Source organism: Macrobrachium nipponense, chromosome 27 (assembly GCF_015104395.2).
Source record: "Macrobrachium nipponense isolate FS-2020 chromosome 27, ASM1510439v2, whole genome shotgun sequence".
In the NCBI taxonomy this organism is placed as follows: domain Eukaryota; kingdom Metazoa; phylum Arthropoda; class Malacostraca; order Decapoda; family Palaemonidae; genus Macrobrachium; species Macrobrachium nipponense.
Genome location: NC_087216.1, coordinates 17,813,248 through 17,830,631, shown reverse-complemented (window position 1 = coordinate 17,830,631; position 17,384 = coordinate 17,813,248). Strand labels below are relative to the sequence as shown.

Here is a 17,384-nt window from a genome sequence, read left to right as displayed (position 1 = left end):
TGTGTGTGACACCTAATATGGTAATGAACTAGGGCTTGTGTTCATGAATATATCGTGGCGAGTTCTGAGTACTCCATGCTGACTAACATCTAAAGTTGTTTTTCCTAAGGGGGTGTAAGTAGATTTCTGTACGATCGTTAACTTGGAGAGTGTATACCTCTAATAGGTATCGTTTGATGTGCAAGTTCAAAATTATCGTAAATTTTATTCCAATATAAATTTGGGGGAAAGAGTTTTCCTATTTTCCTGACACCTCGAACGGGAAATCCACGCTGCAACCCCTTCCATTCATTTTTACTGTACCTCCGCTCTTATTCTTTCTTAAATCTTATTTTCTAACCTCCTACCAGCTGATTTTAGAAGAAACACACACATTTATTATGCGTGTGTTAGGCAACTTCGATAGAGTACCTTCAGTAATAGAACTCGAGGATATCAACAAATTCGTCGTAATCTTTATTTACGTAGAAGCTCTCGTGGTACTTCCCCTTAAGAATGAGAAGTAAATTTTCGCGCCAGATTTCGGTTGTTTTTCTCGTGTTATCTCGAATTCGTGTCCAAGTACCACTCCTTCGCCCTCCTGGGGAAAGGTCATTAGAAATTAGCTCTTTTCAAATACTTATAAAGACTGGTTTCGTTTATTAACTGCCTAAACTACATATGTACGCGCATTTAGTGGCTAATGGTTCTCGTCAAATGTTTTTCAAGTAAAACATCACACTTGGCTTAATGGATGCCCAACGGGTTACGTAGGTGTCCGATTCCATGCACTCGTGTGCAAGAATCACGAAAAACCAATCTGCTAGGCCGATGCCTGGCTAGCAAGCAATGTTTAGATAAGAAAAATTCTCTTATATCGAATAAAACAGAATAAATAGGGAAGCGTTCTTAATTTAACAGACGTGTAAACGAATCATGGTTACATAAGTTGAGTAAGAACAGTTTTTCAACAGGTGTTGAGACAGGTGTGTTCTTATTTCCAAGTAGATTAAGTCTTGTGTAACATAATTAGATTCCCCGAGTCAGTGTTACTCTTGCACTGTTCCTAATATATTGCTTTGGTAAGGAGTTGACCTTTGACCCTTCCCTGTTGACCTCAGCATTGCTTGGGTACTCGGTAGTTAATCGTAAATAGTCACAACCACAGTCAAGAATGGCGTTAGGTCAGAAATCTCAAAAAAAAAAAAAAAAAAAAAAAATGCTTGGAACCGGAGATTTAACATCATCTAGGACAAGGGTTTTAACAGTGGGTGTATCCATACCCCTTGGGGTTATGAGGGCCACATGCTGGGGGTATGGGATTTCATAATTGGATTTTTATATGTATTTGATATTAATTTGTCAATGTATACATAGGTACTTTTTGTCAATAAATAATTAGATAAAACTATTACATGCTTTTGGCTTTCTTGCATGTTTTATTCCTAGCTATTGATATCTAAAGTATGTATTAAACTAAGTATATTAAGTTATATTGTCAACAAATAGGACTTGAGTGGACTTAAGCAAAGCGGTTATGGAACCATATTGGGTAATTCATTGGCAGTCTGGAGTCATCTAAAGATTAAGAATTCCTGCTCTAGAATATTCCTTCTGAAGGAAAGAGGCGTCTACTAAAATGTAAGAGTAATATCCACAATTTTGTATGCGAGTTAATGCTGTATTAATAAACTATGCCAATAAAATATGGTAACCTGGTAGAAATCTTAAATTATATATATATCATATATATATATATATATATGATATATATATATATAAGCGAATACCACAGGAAAAATGATAGTCAGAAATTCAAGAGCTTTCGTCTTTACTGAAGACGAAAGCGCTTGGATTTCTTACTATCATTTTCCTGTGGTATTCACTTATTTAATGAAGTCACGTGCATCTACTGTGATTTTTTAAGCACACACACACACACACACACACACACACACACACACACACACATATATATATATATATATATATATATATATATATATATATATATATATATATAATATATATATATATATATATATATATATATATATATATATATATATATATATATATATATATTATAATATATATATATATATATATATATATATATATATATATATATATATATATATATATATATATATATATATATATATATATATATATATATATATATATATATATATATATATATATATATATATATTCTTAAAATTTCTACCGGGTCACCGTATTTTAAGAAATTAAAGTAAAAGTCACGTGTGGCATTTTCTTTGAGGCTAAGATAAAAGTGGGCAGGAGTGATCAGGCCTTGAAAACTGTCAGGCTTAACCTCGTTAAAGTGAACCCTGAGAGGTAAGTGCATGATTATGTGCGCCCACCAAAATGACTCGCTTATGTGTTTTGTAATGATTCTCTCATTGACGATCTGCTCTAAGGGATCATTACACAGAGTATCGTTGTTTATCTGGTGAAACACGACATTTTATGAGATTATAAGATTTGATTTAAGATCACACGTAAAATAAATACCTCTCATGAAGGATGATAATTATAGTTCACGGAAAGAGAAATGCGCATATGTTTCATCTATGCGTTTTGCTTACTGCTGACTCTTCATAAGCTTTAATTTTTAAATATCTATAAATTTTAGTAATGATGATCAGTTTGTGATAGATACAAGCAAATAAAACCTGAGTCATAGCGGTAGATGAAGTTTATTGTTGCAATTCAGGAGAGATATTACTAGCCGGTTACTCTACCACCTGCCATTTGGTGTGTGTTGCCAGCGACCGCTCAAGCATCCAAGGACTAGTACGAGTTTGTCACCTGCATTCGATTTCGAGGGTGGAGCTCAACTAACACTGAAAGTTCACTGTTTCTTAAACTCAAGAAGCCCGTGTATCTTACGTTCTTTAGAAACCGATTATTATTATATAAAATTTTGTCTCATCCGTCTTCAGGTGGCCTCCAGCCAACCAGAAAGGTACGTTACAACAACATCTGGGGGGAAAATGTTCAAGATAACGAGTTGGTAAGAGAAATATTACCATTTTTTTTAGTGCTAAACGAATTCTTTCATTATCTTGGACGAATTTATTAAGTGAAATACCTACTGTAGCGGCGTGAAACTTGCTCTAGTAACTCTTAAAGGTTGCAAAGCATGAAAAGACAGCGATAGAATTATATTTACAGGTATTTCTAGTTAGAGGTCTGTTTATTGATCCCTACGTGCTTAGCTATAAATTTACTGTGATTATTTTATACTTCCGTTTTATATTATTATTATTATTATTATTATTATTATTATTATTATTATTATTATTATTATATTTGTGAGAGAAGAGGCTCCTTCGACGACAACCTGCATATTCTTTCCTAGACCTGGCCCATAGAACACAAGAAAAAAAAAGTCCGAAGACAAGGATGAGGCGTAACGGTGAAGTATGACTTTGGGGTCGCCTCTGTAAGTGAGGAAGGTTATATAATTGGCATGCTGTTTCCCTGCTATCCAAATATGATGACATAATTTTATGAATTATCTAACGAAGCACTGATGATTTTTCATGTTTTTTTTAAGTGTCTTAAGTATTATTATAGCATGAATTCGTCTCTGCATTATTTTCCTGGTCACGAGTTTGTGCTGTCTGAGCTAAGAGCCATGAATATGCTTGCGGAGTGTCCTGTGAAAGTGTAGCATGCATAAAACTTTTTTTTTTTTTTTTTTTTCATAAAAGACGTCCTGTTTGTTCCTACTGTTGCTAACCCAAGTAACAGATATGTAATTCATCTTTTTATACATTTTTATTATGCATTGAATGGTTTTCATTGAGCGACGTTTATTCGTCCATGTATTATCGTTACGTTTCCATCGTTTAACATGCATGACCTGTACACATAACGTAGCTTAAAAGTCGAGTGTTGGAACGTCGTGCGTCTGGCAGCGTCACGTCCGCACACTGAAAGCGTCATGGTCTTAAACATCTACATATGTAGATCTTGCACCCAACATTGACTCGTCCACACAGTAACAACAGGCTTAATCTAATCTAGAACAAAGTGACAAATTATATCTATAGGGAAGTTTTTGGGAATTATCACAGAAAATACTTTTCTGAGTAATAGTAATTAACTAGTATATGTCCGTGTATGGAATATAGCATGTAGTGTTTCGAACGAAATTTCTTAAACTTAAGATTCTCTTAATATATATATAATAATATATATATATATATATAATATCTATATATATAATATTATTATATATATATATACTATATTATATTTATATTATACATATATATTATATATATATTATTAGAATTACTTTTTTTCTGTCTAAGCTTTTAACGTTCTTTTTTTTATATAATTTATTGCTGTATTTTGATTGCACAATTTCAGGTTGTGTTTCATTTCTCCCTTTTGCTGTATTTAATTTACGATGAATATTGCTAGGAAAGTGACTACTACTACTACTACTACTACTACTACTACTCTACTACTACTGATAATAATGAAAAAGTTATGGTAATGTTTCCTCTGAACATCGGCCTATTAAAAGCAAGTTCATCCTAAATATTTAACGTTACATTAAAAAGAGAGAGAGAGAGAAATCAGATAAACAACCGTCTGCCCCTTTTCCTCGTCATTTCCTTTGTTAAATATCGAGTTCATACGTCACCCAAACACCCACTGTTGTAATCCTACTGCCCTGATGTTTAGTAATTTATCATCCGCTGTAATAACTGCATCTCACAGATACGTCTAGCGGTTGCCAATTTTGTATTTTTCTATTTATTTTCTCGCGTTAACGATTACAGTCGGCCTTAACTTAGCGTTACTTTCTTATATTTTACTGCGATTCTCTTTAATCAACCCTTAATGCTTAATAGACTGCCTACATAATAATAATAATAATAATAATAATAATAATAATAATAATAATAATAATAATAAACGGGATTTGCAAACTGTCTGTAAAAATGTTGTAGTGACTATTGGTTTTCATACGAGAGTATGCTTATGTTGCTCTTATAGAGACACGGACTTGTAAGGCTGAAAGACAAAACGAATGAGAGAGAGAGAGAGAGAGAGAGAAGAGAGAGAGAGAGAGAGAGAGAAGGGTGTGGGCGGAGGAGAAACTTTTCTGGCAATACGTGAATCTTGTTTTTCATCTCATTCTTTTTCTGGTCAGCGGTCAGAAATATATATGTAATTTTATATATATACTGATATTTCACATAATTGTTTTTATTTTAGATTCTAGAAAGCGTCCAAAATTAAGTAAAAAAAAGAATTGCGAGTTTTATTGATGATAACGATTCATTGATGAATGCTTAGTTTATATTATATTCTGTGCGTCTTCCTTGGATTCAGATTAATGCTTGTCTAACCTCCCACTTGCTCTGTTCCTACGGGAATCCTTTAAAAACGGCTCCTTGCAGGACCAGCTCCCACCGGAGTCCTGTGGATAAGATCCACCTCCCACTAAACTTTCTCCATCCTACATACGCCCACACGAACGAGCACTTTTTTTTTTTTTTTTTTTTTGTCACTCGTTCTTTTTGACCTTGCCTGCCTTGAAATAGTCACCCGACCAGCTCTCTTGAAGAGACATCGGTTATTCCCTGTTTCTGGGTTGTTTCGATTGCTTGTAAACTTCTAAAGAATTAATTTTGTTGATTTTTTCTTAATTTTAATTCAAGCATGTCGTATTATCTTGTAATTTTGTTTAAATCGTCAACTTTTTACCAGTGACGTTTGCTAATATTTCCATCATGACAAAGGTATTCTCATGTATATGTCATATTTTGATGATGTCCATAATCCTTGGCGTATTTTAATAATTTTCTTTATCAATAAAAGTATTTCTCTGATGAAGCATAAAACTTATATAAAAAACGAACTCATTGAAGTGGTGTTTTTGTTTGGATGAACATAATCACAAGATGCGCGAGCAGTTTATTTGGTTTTTAATTCAGTGGTTACTTTTGACTGGTAACGTAATTACATCTTTGCATGAGTGATTGCATTTTTTTGCATGTATGTACTGTGAAACCAAAACCAAGGGAAACTACACTTTTGATAACAAGTTTACTCACTGCCTCGACCATGGTGGCTGTGTTTGATTTTAGTAAGTAGATTAACTTTTTTTTATTGTTGGGGTAAGTCAGGCATATTTCACCGAATTTTTTGTTTAATTGTCAAAGACTCCTTTAAGTTTAAAGTCAGTACTGTAATCCGGGACGAGATGATTAAATTTTAGGTCTGGGATTAAGGCTTTTGCCTTCGTAATGTTGTATTGCTTCTCATCAGGAAATCATCTGTACTCTTCAGTTTATTTGTTCAACTTCTCGATATTCAGTGGAAATCGTCAGCTGGTCACCTGGTATAGCGGTTAGTGTCGTGCAATGCCATTCAGATGTCGTGGGTTAGCGTCTCCTGTGGCGCGATGAAAATTCACTGGTTCTGTATCGTGATCAGTTACTGGTGCAGTGTCGGGTCTTTAGCGGTGGGAGGTTGTCATGGTAATCGCTTCATAGCGACAAATGATAAGTTAAAGGAAATGAAAATACATTTTTTTCGAGTAGGTCTGCAACAAGGATGCATCCATGCACGTGTTGGAGGCGCCTGTTCTCATGATGGTTTGAGAATCGCCAGGAGGGATATGGAACTCAACAATCGCCGACGTGTTGTTAGAAACACAGCGTATTATGAGGCAACATTTCGTCAAGATCCTTCTAAAAAGTTCGTGTCATCTCGGGAGTCTGTGGCATTCACTGGTAGGCCCCGCCCCCAGATCGCCGTATATATATAACTGACGAAGTATCAGAGATCAGATCAGCAGAGAGATCAGTGAGAGAATATCAGAGAGAGATAAGAGAAAAAGGAACAGACGAAGGATAAGAGAGGAAGAAGGCGAGTGAGAGTTTGATCGGAATCGGGTCAAGTTGTCCAGTCAGAGAGAGAGAGAGAGAGACAGACATTTTCTGACGTTGAGCAAGCCTTCAGAGAAGAAACATCCTACAAGTTGGTTTTGAGGAATAACCTGCCCTTCGAGTATCAAGAATAGACATTGCTTTTTGCAGTGTGGAGTCAAGAAGACGTCTGAAGTTATAGTTCTCCTTTGTGAAGCTGTAGCTTCGAGCAGCATTGATTTTTGACAGCTGCAAAACTGGCCAGCAAGTATTTCATTACTTCATTGTTTCCCCAGTTCACATACTGTAGAATTCATTTTTGTTATGTAAATAGGAGAAACCCTGCATTTATCTTTGTTAGTAAGCTTGTAAATAAACTTTTGTTATGTTTGTGTTTCTTTCTATATTCATATCCCGAGTTTCAACTGTTGGTGTTGAATCCTTTTTTGTCTATTATATTATCGAACCTGTAGTGGACCTCGGTCCATAACATTTGGCGACCTTGCCAGGATATTCGGCACCGTAACAGATTGAAACAGGGAGAATATAGAAAGAACCAGAAGGAGATGGTGAAAGAGTTTATTGAGTCTGGTAAGCTTCTAGGTCTAGAGGGGAAGGATCTCCATGAGTATGTTAAGAAGAAAGAAAGAGAAAAGTATGAGAGAGATGAAAAAGCAGCTGAGAGAGAGGAAAGAGCAGCTGAGAGAGAAATGCAACAAGAGAGAGAAGCAATGAAAATGCAGCAAGAGAAAGAGAGAGAAGCAGTGAAAATGCAGCAAGAGAGAGAAGTAATGAAAAGGCAGCAAGAGATAGAAATGTTGGTAATGCAGCAGGAAGAAAGAGAAAAAGAGCGTATGCACGAGTTGGAAATCGCTCAGTTAAGGCAAAGTACTCGTAACAGTCAGACGGGCGAGAACGAAAATACAGCTGATGATTTAGGTATGAGTGCAGTGTTGAAATTAGTACCAAAGTTTGATGAGGAAGATGTAACGACATATTTCATGTCTTTTGAGAAGTTAATGGAAAGAGAAGGTTCTCCTAAAAAAATGTGGACTCTATATTTACAGTCAGCTTTGCGTGGTAGGGCGCTAACTGTGTATAGTTGTATGTCTAAGGAGGAATGTGATGATTATGATATTGTGAAAGAAACTGTTCTTAGCGCGTACAGGTTAGTACCCGAGGCATACCGTAAGAAATTTAGAAGTTTAAGAAAGGACGAGAATATTACGTATGTAGAATATGGTAAGAAGTTAGAAAGGCTGTTTGTTGATTGGTTAACTTCTGCTAAAGTTGAGGATTTTGATGGTTTGAAGAACTTAGTGTTGTTAGAAAACTTCAAAGATAACGTATCCCCTGAGATATAACTTTATATAGAAGATAGGCGAGAAGTATCTTTTGCAGGAGCAACTAGGTTAGCAGATGAGTATAGTTTGACTCATAATTTAAGTGTCAGTAAAAAGCGAAATGATCCTTCGTCTAGTAGAGTACAAAGCAGTAAAGGTTTCAGTTCTAGTAACAGCAATGCGAGTAGAAGTGACTATTCCTGTTATGCATGCAGAAAACCTGGTCATATGTCTAAGGTTTGTAAGAAAAAAGTGGTATCTAGTGACTCAGAATTAACTTGTTTCCGATGTAATGGGAAAGGGCATTTAGCGAGAAATTGTGCAGTAGAAAGGAAGGACATTAAGAAACCAGTGTCTCTAGTTAACCTTTCATCAAGTAGGAATAATGTGATGAGAGAAACTAGGAAATTTTTTGGTGAATTTCTGTCAGAAGGTGTAGTTTCCTCTCTAGGAGGAGTAGATTCGAGAGAAGTAGTCTTGCTTCGAGACACAGGAGCTGCTGTTCTCACTAATTAGGAGAGAGTGTGGCAAACAAGGCAGAAATCAATATGGAAGAGAAAGTCATGTTAGGTGGATTTCCTAACACTTGTGTTCTTTGCCCTTTGTTGAAGTTAAACTTAGAAAGTCAGGTAGTGGCAGGAGAAGTGAAACTAGCAGTTGTTGACAGTTTGCCCGTTGATGGCATTGACATTATTGTCGGTAATGACTTAGCTTTATCCAAGAATGTGAATCCTGTTGTGAGTGAGATTCCAGTGCCTGAAATGGTAGTAACTAGGTCAGGGTTAGATACAGACATAGACTACGGTCATAGTTTGTCCGTCGATTCGAACGAGTGTGAGTTCGTGGATTTGAACAAGAGCGAGTTCATGGATTCGAACGAGTGTGATAGAGGTGGCGAGGTTGATCTCGGCGTGAGTGTGGCTGAGAGACCTGACTCTATTGGTGTTGACAGTGATAGCCAAGCAGAAGGTGTAGCTGTTGAGAGTAACGTAGTCCTTGTAGTGGAATCAAGTAATAGTTACGGTGATGAATTAGGCACTCACCTTTTGAATAAGGGTGACTAGTCAAGTTTCAGAGAGAGGATGAGACACTAACCCGAATTTTTGAATGTGAACTGGATGATGATCTCGATAATGTGTGCAAGGAAACTTTTTGTTTGAAAGACGAAGTTTTGTGTTGTTATGTTCGTTTTAAGTCAGGTATTAAAGAGGAAATCACCAAACAATTAGTGGTTCCTAGGAAACTTCGTGAGCTAGTTTTGAAGTTAGCACATGATGAGCAAGGACATTTGGGAGTAAATAAAACTTTCAGGTGTATTAGTAGGGTGTACTTTTAGCCTAAAATGAGGAGTGACGTAAAGAGGTATGTTTTAAGCTGTCATGAATGCCAAATTGCCGGGAAACCGAATCAAGTAATTCCCAGTGTTCCGTTGTGTAATATTCCTTCAGTAGGCGAACCTTTTTAGAATGTAGTTATCGATATGGTCGGACCGTTACCTAGAAGTAAGGGAGGGAGTATATATCTGTTGACAATCATTGATAGACTAACTCGCTATCCAGAGGCGATACCCGTAAGAAGTTGTAACGCGAGGACCGTAGTTAAATGATTGTTAGATTATTTTTCTAAGTTTGGGCTGCCTCGTACTATACAGAGCGATAATGGTAGTAATTTTGTATCCAAATATTTCAAGGATAGAATGGAAGAGTTAGGCATTAAACTCGTAACTTCCACACCTTATCACCCTGAATCACAAGGCATTGTGGAGCGGTTTCACCAAACGTTAAAGAGTTGTTTACGAAAACTGTTTAGTAACTTTGAATATGACTGGAAAGAAAAGTTACCTTTTGTTTTCGGTCACACAGCTAAAGGTCCTTTGGAAATGCTAAAATGTAACTTAATGCCTAAAGAAGGTAGTGAGGACTACATAACTAATCTAGAGTTTTAGAAAAACAATTTAAGAGTTGCTTGGCAACTAGCGAAGGAGAACGAGAGTGGAAGTCAAGGGGAGACTAAACGGAAACATGATCTTTGAGCGAAAGAAAGAAGTTTTTGTGTGGAAGATAAAGTTTTAGTACTAGTCCAGAAAGAAGGTCGCTCTTTATCTTATAAGTTCGAAGGTCCTTTTTCAGTTTTAGAGAAGAGGGGAAATCTAAATTATGTAATCGATATGGGTTAGAGTAGAGCAAAGTGGATGCATGTAAACTTTCTTCAGAATTATAAAGAATGCCCCGTGCTGTGGCCACCGCCTGTGTTCGTAGTAATGGTATCACAGAGAGAAATTAGTTTTGAGAAAAGCGCAAGATGTGTTTTAGTATTTCCAAGTTTTAATCAGAGTTCAGGAAACGGAAAAAGTAAGAGGAAAGGATAATGTTATAGCTGATAACCTCTCTAGAGATTTTTCAGAATGAGTAGCCTGATAACCGTTTTCTGTTTTGGCATGAGTGGGTGAGTGAATGGAGAAGTGTGCATGTTTAACTGGATTAAAGCTTTATGCAGAATTGTTCCCCTGCTGTTTAATTCTTGTTTCTCTTTAGAAAAAGATAAAATTAGTTGATTTCATTTTTATTCTTTTGGGGGAACATGTCATGGTAATTGCTTCATACCGACGAATGATAAGTTAAAGGAAATAAAAATACAATTTCTTCGAGTAGGTCTGCAACAAGGATGCATCCATGCACGTGTTGGAGGCGCCTGTTCTCATGATGGTTAGAGAATCGCCAGGTGGGATATGGAACTCAACAGGCGTCGACGTGTTGTTAGAAACGCAGTGTATTATGAGGCAACATTTCGTCAAGATCCTTCTAAAAAGTTCGTGTCATCTCGGGAGTCTGTGACGTTCGCTGGTAGGCCCCGTCCCCAGATCGCTGTATATATATATGACTGATGAAGTATCAGAGATCAGATCAGCAGAGAGAGATAAGAGAAGAAGGAACAGACAAAGGATAAGAGAGGAAGAAGGAGCGTGAGAGTTTGATCAGAACCGGGTCAAGTCGTCCAGTCAGAGAGAGAGAGAGAGGGACAGAGATTTTCCAACATTGAGCAAGCCTTCAGAGAAGAAACGTCCTACAAGTTGGTTTTGAGGAATAACCTGCCCTTCGAGTATCAAGAATAGACATTGCTTTCTGCAGTACGGAGTCAAGAAGACGTCTGAAGTTATAGTTCTCCTTTGTGAAGCCGTTGCTTCAAGCATTGATTTTTGACAGCTGCAAAACTGGCCAGCAAGTATTTCATTACTTCACTGTTTCCCCCGTTCACATACTCTAAGAGTTCATTTTTGTTATGTAAATAGGAGAAACCATTCTGCATTTATCTTTGTTAGTAAGCTTGTAAATAAACTTTTGTTATGTTTGTGTTTCTTTCTATATTTGTATCCCGGTTTCAACTGTTGATGTTGAAACTTTTTTTGTTTATTATATTATCAAACCTGTAGCAGCCTCAGTCCGTAACAGAGGTTGAAACCAACATTCTTTGGAAGCTTGAATTTCAAGTCAATGACCCCTTTGGCGCACTTGTTCCACATGAATAGGTTTCAGTCTACTGAAATAATAATAATAATAATCACAACAATATTTTCAGTTTTGCTGATTCGTTCTGAAAAAAGCTTCTCAATATTTATGGCTTTGTTATGTCCCTTCTCGATATTCAGAGGCCTTCATCTTTATGATACTTACAATTTTGTCGATTATCTTCTCAATATTCTGAGAAAAGCATCTCAGTATAAGTATTCAGAAGAACTCATTTAGTAATATTATTATTTTTGCCACTACATTTCGATGTCAGGAAGAGCTCAGCTCAATAATGTTTCAGATTGTCGTACCTCTTGACAGAATTCTTGGCAGACCATCATTAGGAAATAAAAGTGCTAAGCTTGTAATGGTGCTTGGGGTCTAAATAATCCTGACACTGGCACTGATTTAACTTACAAAATGAAGGGTCACCAGTGCTTCTCATTGCACTGAAAATAAAAGTTGTGAAGACATCAAACTCTGCAAAAAGTAGTGGAAACGAGAGAAGGGGAACATAGGAACTTACTAGCTTTTACATATTTTTTGTGTAAAAATTGTTTTAAAAAATTAAACCACATTCTAGATATATTACTCATTATTAACCCTTTGACTTACCAGATTTCTGCCATGGGTAGTGGAGAATCTTCTGGCCCCGATTTCCTCATCAATCAATCAACACACACCTGCCTGACAGTGATCAGTGGATCAGATGCCCGCGACGCTGTGATTGGCATGTCAAAATGCACAGGCGGAATCAAGCAGCAGTGGTTCGCCAAAAATAACCAGTGGCACTGGGGAGGAAACCAGGCTCTCTGTCTTTCCAGAGACAAGTCTGGAAAGTTGTGTCTTGCACCTCAGAACACAGTGTCGCAATCATGGGTCCACGATGAGCAAGACAGGCTGGCCTTGGGGTCAGAGGCACTTGATGTGCCCTGGGAAAGCCCAAGAACTCAAATTATCTTTTACCCCAAGCACTCGGGGATCAACCAGAAGTGGTGGACATTTTCTAAGCTGAAATCTTGTTTGGCTGACAAACAGCTGACAGGTGAACATTGCTTGGCCCCGCCAGTCTTGCAGATTTGCAAAAAGGAGATTAGTCGTTGTTCTGCAGTTAAAAATAACAATTCAGAAACCTGCAGTGAATGTAACTGCCAAGGTAAGTTGCAGTGCCTGGTCTCAATCAGTACTTTTTCCAGTCAAGTGTTCATACTTTAGAAAACTTTTACACTTGTTTGCCTTTTGTAAGAATGCAGAGTTTGTGGACATCTTGTGCCATAAAACTACTGATTGATGGATGGCAGTCAGTACTTTTTACAGTTAAGTCTTCATACTTGTGCAAATATTTTCACATTTGTTTGCCTTCTGTAATAATATAGAATTTTGCGTAGGCCTTATGCCATAGAACATTAATAGTAAAATTTTATTCTTTTCTTTGCAGTGGGCAAAGACTTCCTCATGTTATCTCATTCAGGGGAGGTGATACCCAATGTAGGAAGCACTGGCAACCCGGAATATCTCGTCAGTCAGAGTACACTCACCTGCTTAACTGTCTTGAGTGGCACAGGCCCCAGTGATGCTACAATTGGACTAGCACCATTCAGTGGCACCATTAATCAGCAATGGTTCATCCAGGATTCAACTTGGATTTGGGCTGGAAATCGTTCCTGTTGCCTTGCTCAAGACAGGAAACAGGGCACCTTAGTGCTAGGGGCAGTTGGCAGCAGCAAAGCCACGTGGAATCTCGATGACCAAGGGATGATGGAGACCAACTCACAGGTTCTAGATGTACCATGGGAGAAACCAAGAACTCGTGTTATTCTCTACCCGAAGCATGGCGGCGTAAACCAGAAATGGTGGAAGCTCTCCCAAGTCAAATCGATTCTTCAGAAGTCTCCAGAGATGAAAACCTCTTATCCTGCACCTTTAGTAAACATGGCCGACAGGATAACAGTTCAGAACCAGAGTTGTCAGTGTAAGTGCTATTGTGATTTTTACTTTTGCTTACTTATTTTTATGCAGAGGAGAATCAGTATTTCAGTTCTTTTGGAATAGTAGAAATATTTTGTAATTAATCTAACAGGGACAACCATAATCTGACTACATTTCCTGTTCCCAGACTGATATCTTCATAAATCTGCCATTCTGATAATTTTTGTAGCTTCAGGTTTTTTTTCAAACGACATAGAATGATAAAAGTGGTAACTAACCTCTTATCCTTTGTAACACTGGATATAAAGTCCCTTGTAAAGTGTCAGTTGCATGAGATTCTTGGTGGGAACTTTGTAGGTTTGAACTTCTCTAGCATTGAAAATTCACTGCTGTAACAAAAGCTTAGTGCTTAGGTGTCAAAGATTAAATTAAACAACCCTCAAATGCTTTATCTTATAAAGGGAAAACTTACCAATGCTACTGCTTCAGAACCTTTTCTAAAACAATGGACAAACGGTGCTCAGTAGTACTAGGGTTAAGAGGCTTATTTGCCCTAGGTGGATAAAGCATTTCTGCTGCCAAGTGGTGCTCAGTAGTACTAATGTTAAGAGGTTTATTTGCCCTAGGTGGATAAAACATTTCTGGTGCCTGACTGGTTGCTATAAGTGTCAATTTCATTACTGAATAGTCTCTTTTTATAGTTGAAATGAAAAGGTGATAACTTCGTTTTTCTTTATAGAACGGATACCAGTTTAAGATATCATGAATTCCCTTTTTTCATATCTCTCCCATCCTCTCTAGTACATGCAAATATTTCAAGAAGAATCTTTAATTTTTACCTTCTTGCAAAATTTTCATAAATTTAATAATGCCCTATGCAAGTATTATTGTTACGAATTTTATACAGTTGTCACATGCATTGTAAAATACTGATTTCAACTAAAACATTTTTATCTTTCATACTACTTGGAACCAAAAGGGAACCTGGAAAATTAGGTCAAGTTTATTGCTGTTAATCACTAATACCTCCAGTGAATGAAATTCCCAGTGTGACAAAGTTAATGCAGTCGCTTTTACCCAGGTTCTCTCATTAGATGGTATATCTTCCTATATTTCATTTTGCACTTTATTTAAAAAAAAAATATGATGGAGGTTATATTTTGTACCACAAACAAAAGTAATAAAAAGTGTAGTATGAAGTCTCATTGATGAAGCTTATTGAATTGTAACACATATGTGATCAACTGCTTTTTCAGGCAAGGAGAAATCTCGTACCAGAGTGGAATTGAAAGCTAGTGCTGCTTTTGAGGAACCAGAATATCTTATCAGCCAGAGCACGCACACGTGCTTAACAGTGCTCAATGGTACAGGTCTAAAGGACGCCAGCATTGGTTTAGCCCCCTACACCGGTAATGCAAGACAACAGTGGTTTGTGAAAGATGGAATCTGGGAATGGGGTCTGGACCGATCTTATTGCCTAGCTCCTGACTTGCAGAAAGGTGGATTAAAACTTGCACTAAAGAACTCACATGCATCATGGACTATAGATAAAGATGGACTGTTTATGAATGGCCCTCATGCCTTGGATGTGCCTTGGGAAGGAACAAGAACAAAGGTTATTTTGTATGCAAAACATGGTGGCATCAATCAGAGGTGGTGGTGTATGTCAAGTCTCAAGTCGTGCGTTGGTTGCAAAATGTATCCGCTATCTGCATCAGATGAAAACACCTTCAAAGATGAAGTGGCACGGGGTATAGTCAACCGCCTATGTCCTCTGACGGAACCTTTACCTCATCCGAGGGATATTGATCACTATCCAGGAACTGTTGCACCGGGAACTCCAAGAAAAACTCTGATGTGTACCCTAATTGTTGGAACCGTACAGCAGCGTAGTAACCTTCGTATGACAGTTCCTGAAGACTGGCAGGCTACCAATATGTATGTAGTTGCAGGTGATATATTCACTATCACATTGCCAAATATAACTGAAAAGCAGGCTGAACAAATCACAGTTAGAGTTGGAGCTCACCGAGACTGTCTTAATCCTACATCACCCAATCTGCAAAAGGGTTTCTTTAAACGCATGCCAGTTGTGTCTGAGGAATTTGACCTTAATCCAGGTGTCAATCGTCTGCGTAGCCAGTTTGGAGGTAACCTTATCTTTACGTACGAAGGAAAAGAGAGATTTAATGTCATGGCTGAAGTGAAAAATATTGTTGAAACACCTCATTATATTCTTGGTAAGTCGAACAGCACGGACTGGAAAAAAATGAAAGATCTAGATGCACCATTTTCAGTTCTTGAAACTGACAAAGTTGTGCTGATAGCTCCAACTTCTGAAGCAAGAGGCATTGTGGATATTGATGGTTTACTCCGCAGATATGATGACATCATGACAAAACTAGAAGACCTCTCAGGCTTTACTGAAAGTGACCCACCACCCCAGGGTAAACAGTGGATGGTTGATGATGTTCAGATAACTGCTGGAAGTGCACATGCAGGATTCCCAGCAATGTTTGATCACGAGTATTATGACCTGACTTCACCCAAAACACCACATGACTGGGTTGTCTGGCATGAGCTTGGGCACAACTACCAGCAAGGCCCATACTGGTCCTATGCCTATGGGAGTGAGTCTACTGTGAATTTGTTCTCTCTTTATATCGAAGAGAAGCTGAAAGCAGACGACCGCTTGAAGAGGGAGAACAGGTACTTACCAACAGCCCAAGCAGTCGACAAGGGACTGACATTTGAACAAGCCGACTGCTGGCAAATGTTAGTTTTCCTGATGGAAATAAAACATTCATTTCCGAGTCATGGGTGGGAGATGTATCGGCACTTGAATCGCACCGTCCGGGCCCTGTCAGAGCATGATGCTGCTGTGCTGAAGAAAAACCGTCAGAACCAGTACGACTACGTTTATGTTACGCTTAGCCGTTTCATTGGTACTGATTTGCTACCTCACTACCAAAGGTGGTCTTTGCCAGTTTCTGAAAAGGCACAGAATGAGGTGAAATCTCTGGGATTACCTAAAGCTCCTCAGAATATGTCTGCTAGCAGCAATCCAGAGAAGTGCATAATCTCTTAATGTAAACGGTGATTTGAAGGTTTGCCTGCAGATGTAAATGTTTGGCAATCAGAATCAGGGAGGTCCATTTCATTTGCATTAATATTTACTTTTATTATTTTCTGATAATTTTCGCAGAGCTGTGCCCTTCATCTTATAATCATAATATATATTATATATATCATATATATATAATATATAATATACTCACACTAAGTATATATATATAGATATATATTTATATATATAATATATATATTCTCAACACTCAATCTATATATATATATTATCTATATATATATATATATATATACTATATATATATATATATATATATCGCATTCGTTTTGGATAGTATCGGACTGGTGGCTGAACTGTTACTGTTTTTGTGTATGAATGCAGGTCCTGTGAAAAAAAATATATACTTTCTTCTACTGACTTGCTACTACCTAAATATACTGAGGTGAACACAAGAAAATGAATATTTCTTGCAATTTTTTACATCACATTGGTTAAGAAGTTGTATGAAGAGAATAGTGTTTAGTTACTGACGACTTTCATTGTTAGATCGTAGGCCTATATAAGATTGACCTAGTTTTTTTAATACCTTTAAACATACTTTGCTAAAGAAAGT

At 37.3% G+C, this 17,384-nt stretch overlaps 1 protein-coding gene across 1 annotated transcript; it reads left to right on the top strand.

The window, feature by feature from the left end:
• Window positions 1–2,776: 2,776 nt before the first annotated feature.
• On the top strand, window positions 2,777–16,909 carry LOC135200880 (uncharacterized). Its single transcript, XM_064229600.1, has 4 exons — window positions 2,777–2,974; window positions 12,373–12,910; window positions 13,193–13,726; window positions 14,940–16,909. Exons 2-4 carry the CDS (start codon window positions 12,382–12,384, stop codon window positions 16,769–16,771), a joined length of 2,895 nt encoding a protein of 964 aa, XP_064085670.1. The 5' UTR covers window positions 2,777–2,974; window positions 12,373–12,381; the 3' UTR covers window positions 16,772–16,909.
• The last annotated feature ends 475 nt before the right edge of the window (window positions 16,910–17,384 follow it).

What these genes read in the sequence shown, in the direction of transcription:
- LOC135200880 (XM_064229600.1), top strand. Translation starts at nt 12,382, where the DNA reads ATGGGTAGTGGAGAATCTTCTGGCCCCGATTTCCTCATCAATCAATCA. An exon ending in CAGTGAATGTAACTGCCAAG is followed by an intron (nt 12,911 to 13,192) that starts GTAAGTTGCAGT and finishes TTTTCTTTGCAG; the next exon opens with TGGGCAAAGACTTCCTCATG. An exon ending in TCAGAACCAGAGTTGTCAGT is followed by an intron (nt 13,727 to 14,939) that starts GTAAGTGCTATT and finishes CTGCTTTTTCAG; the next exon opens with GCAAGGAGAAATCTCGTACC.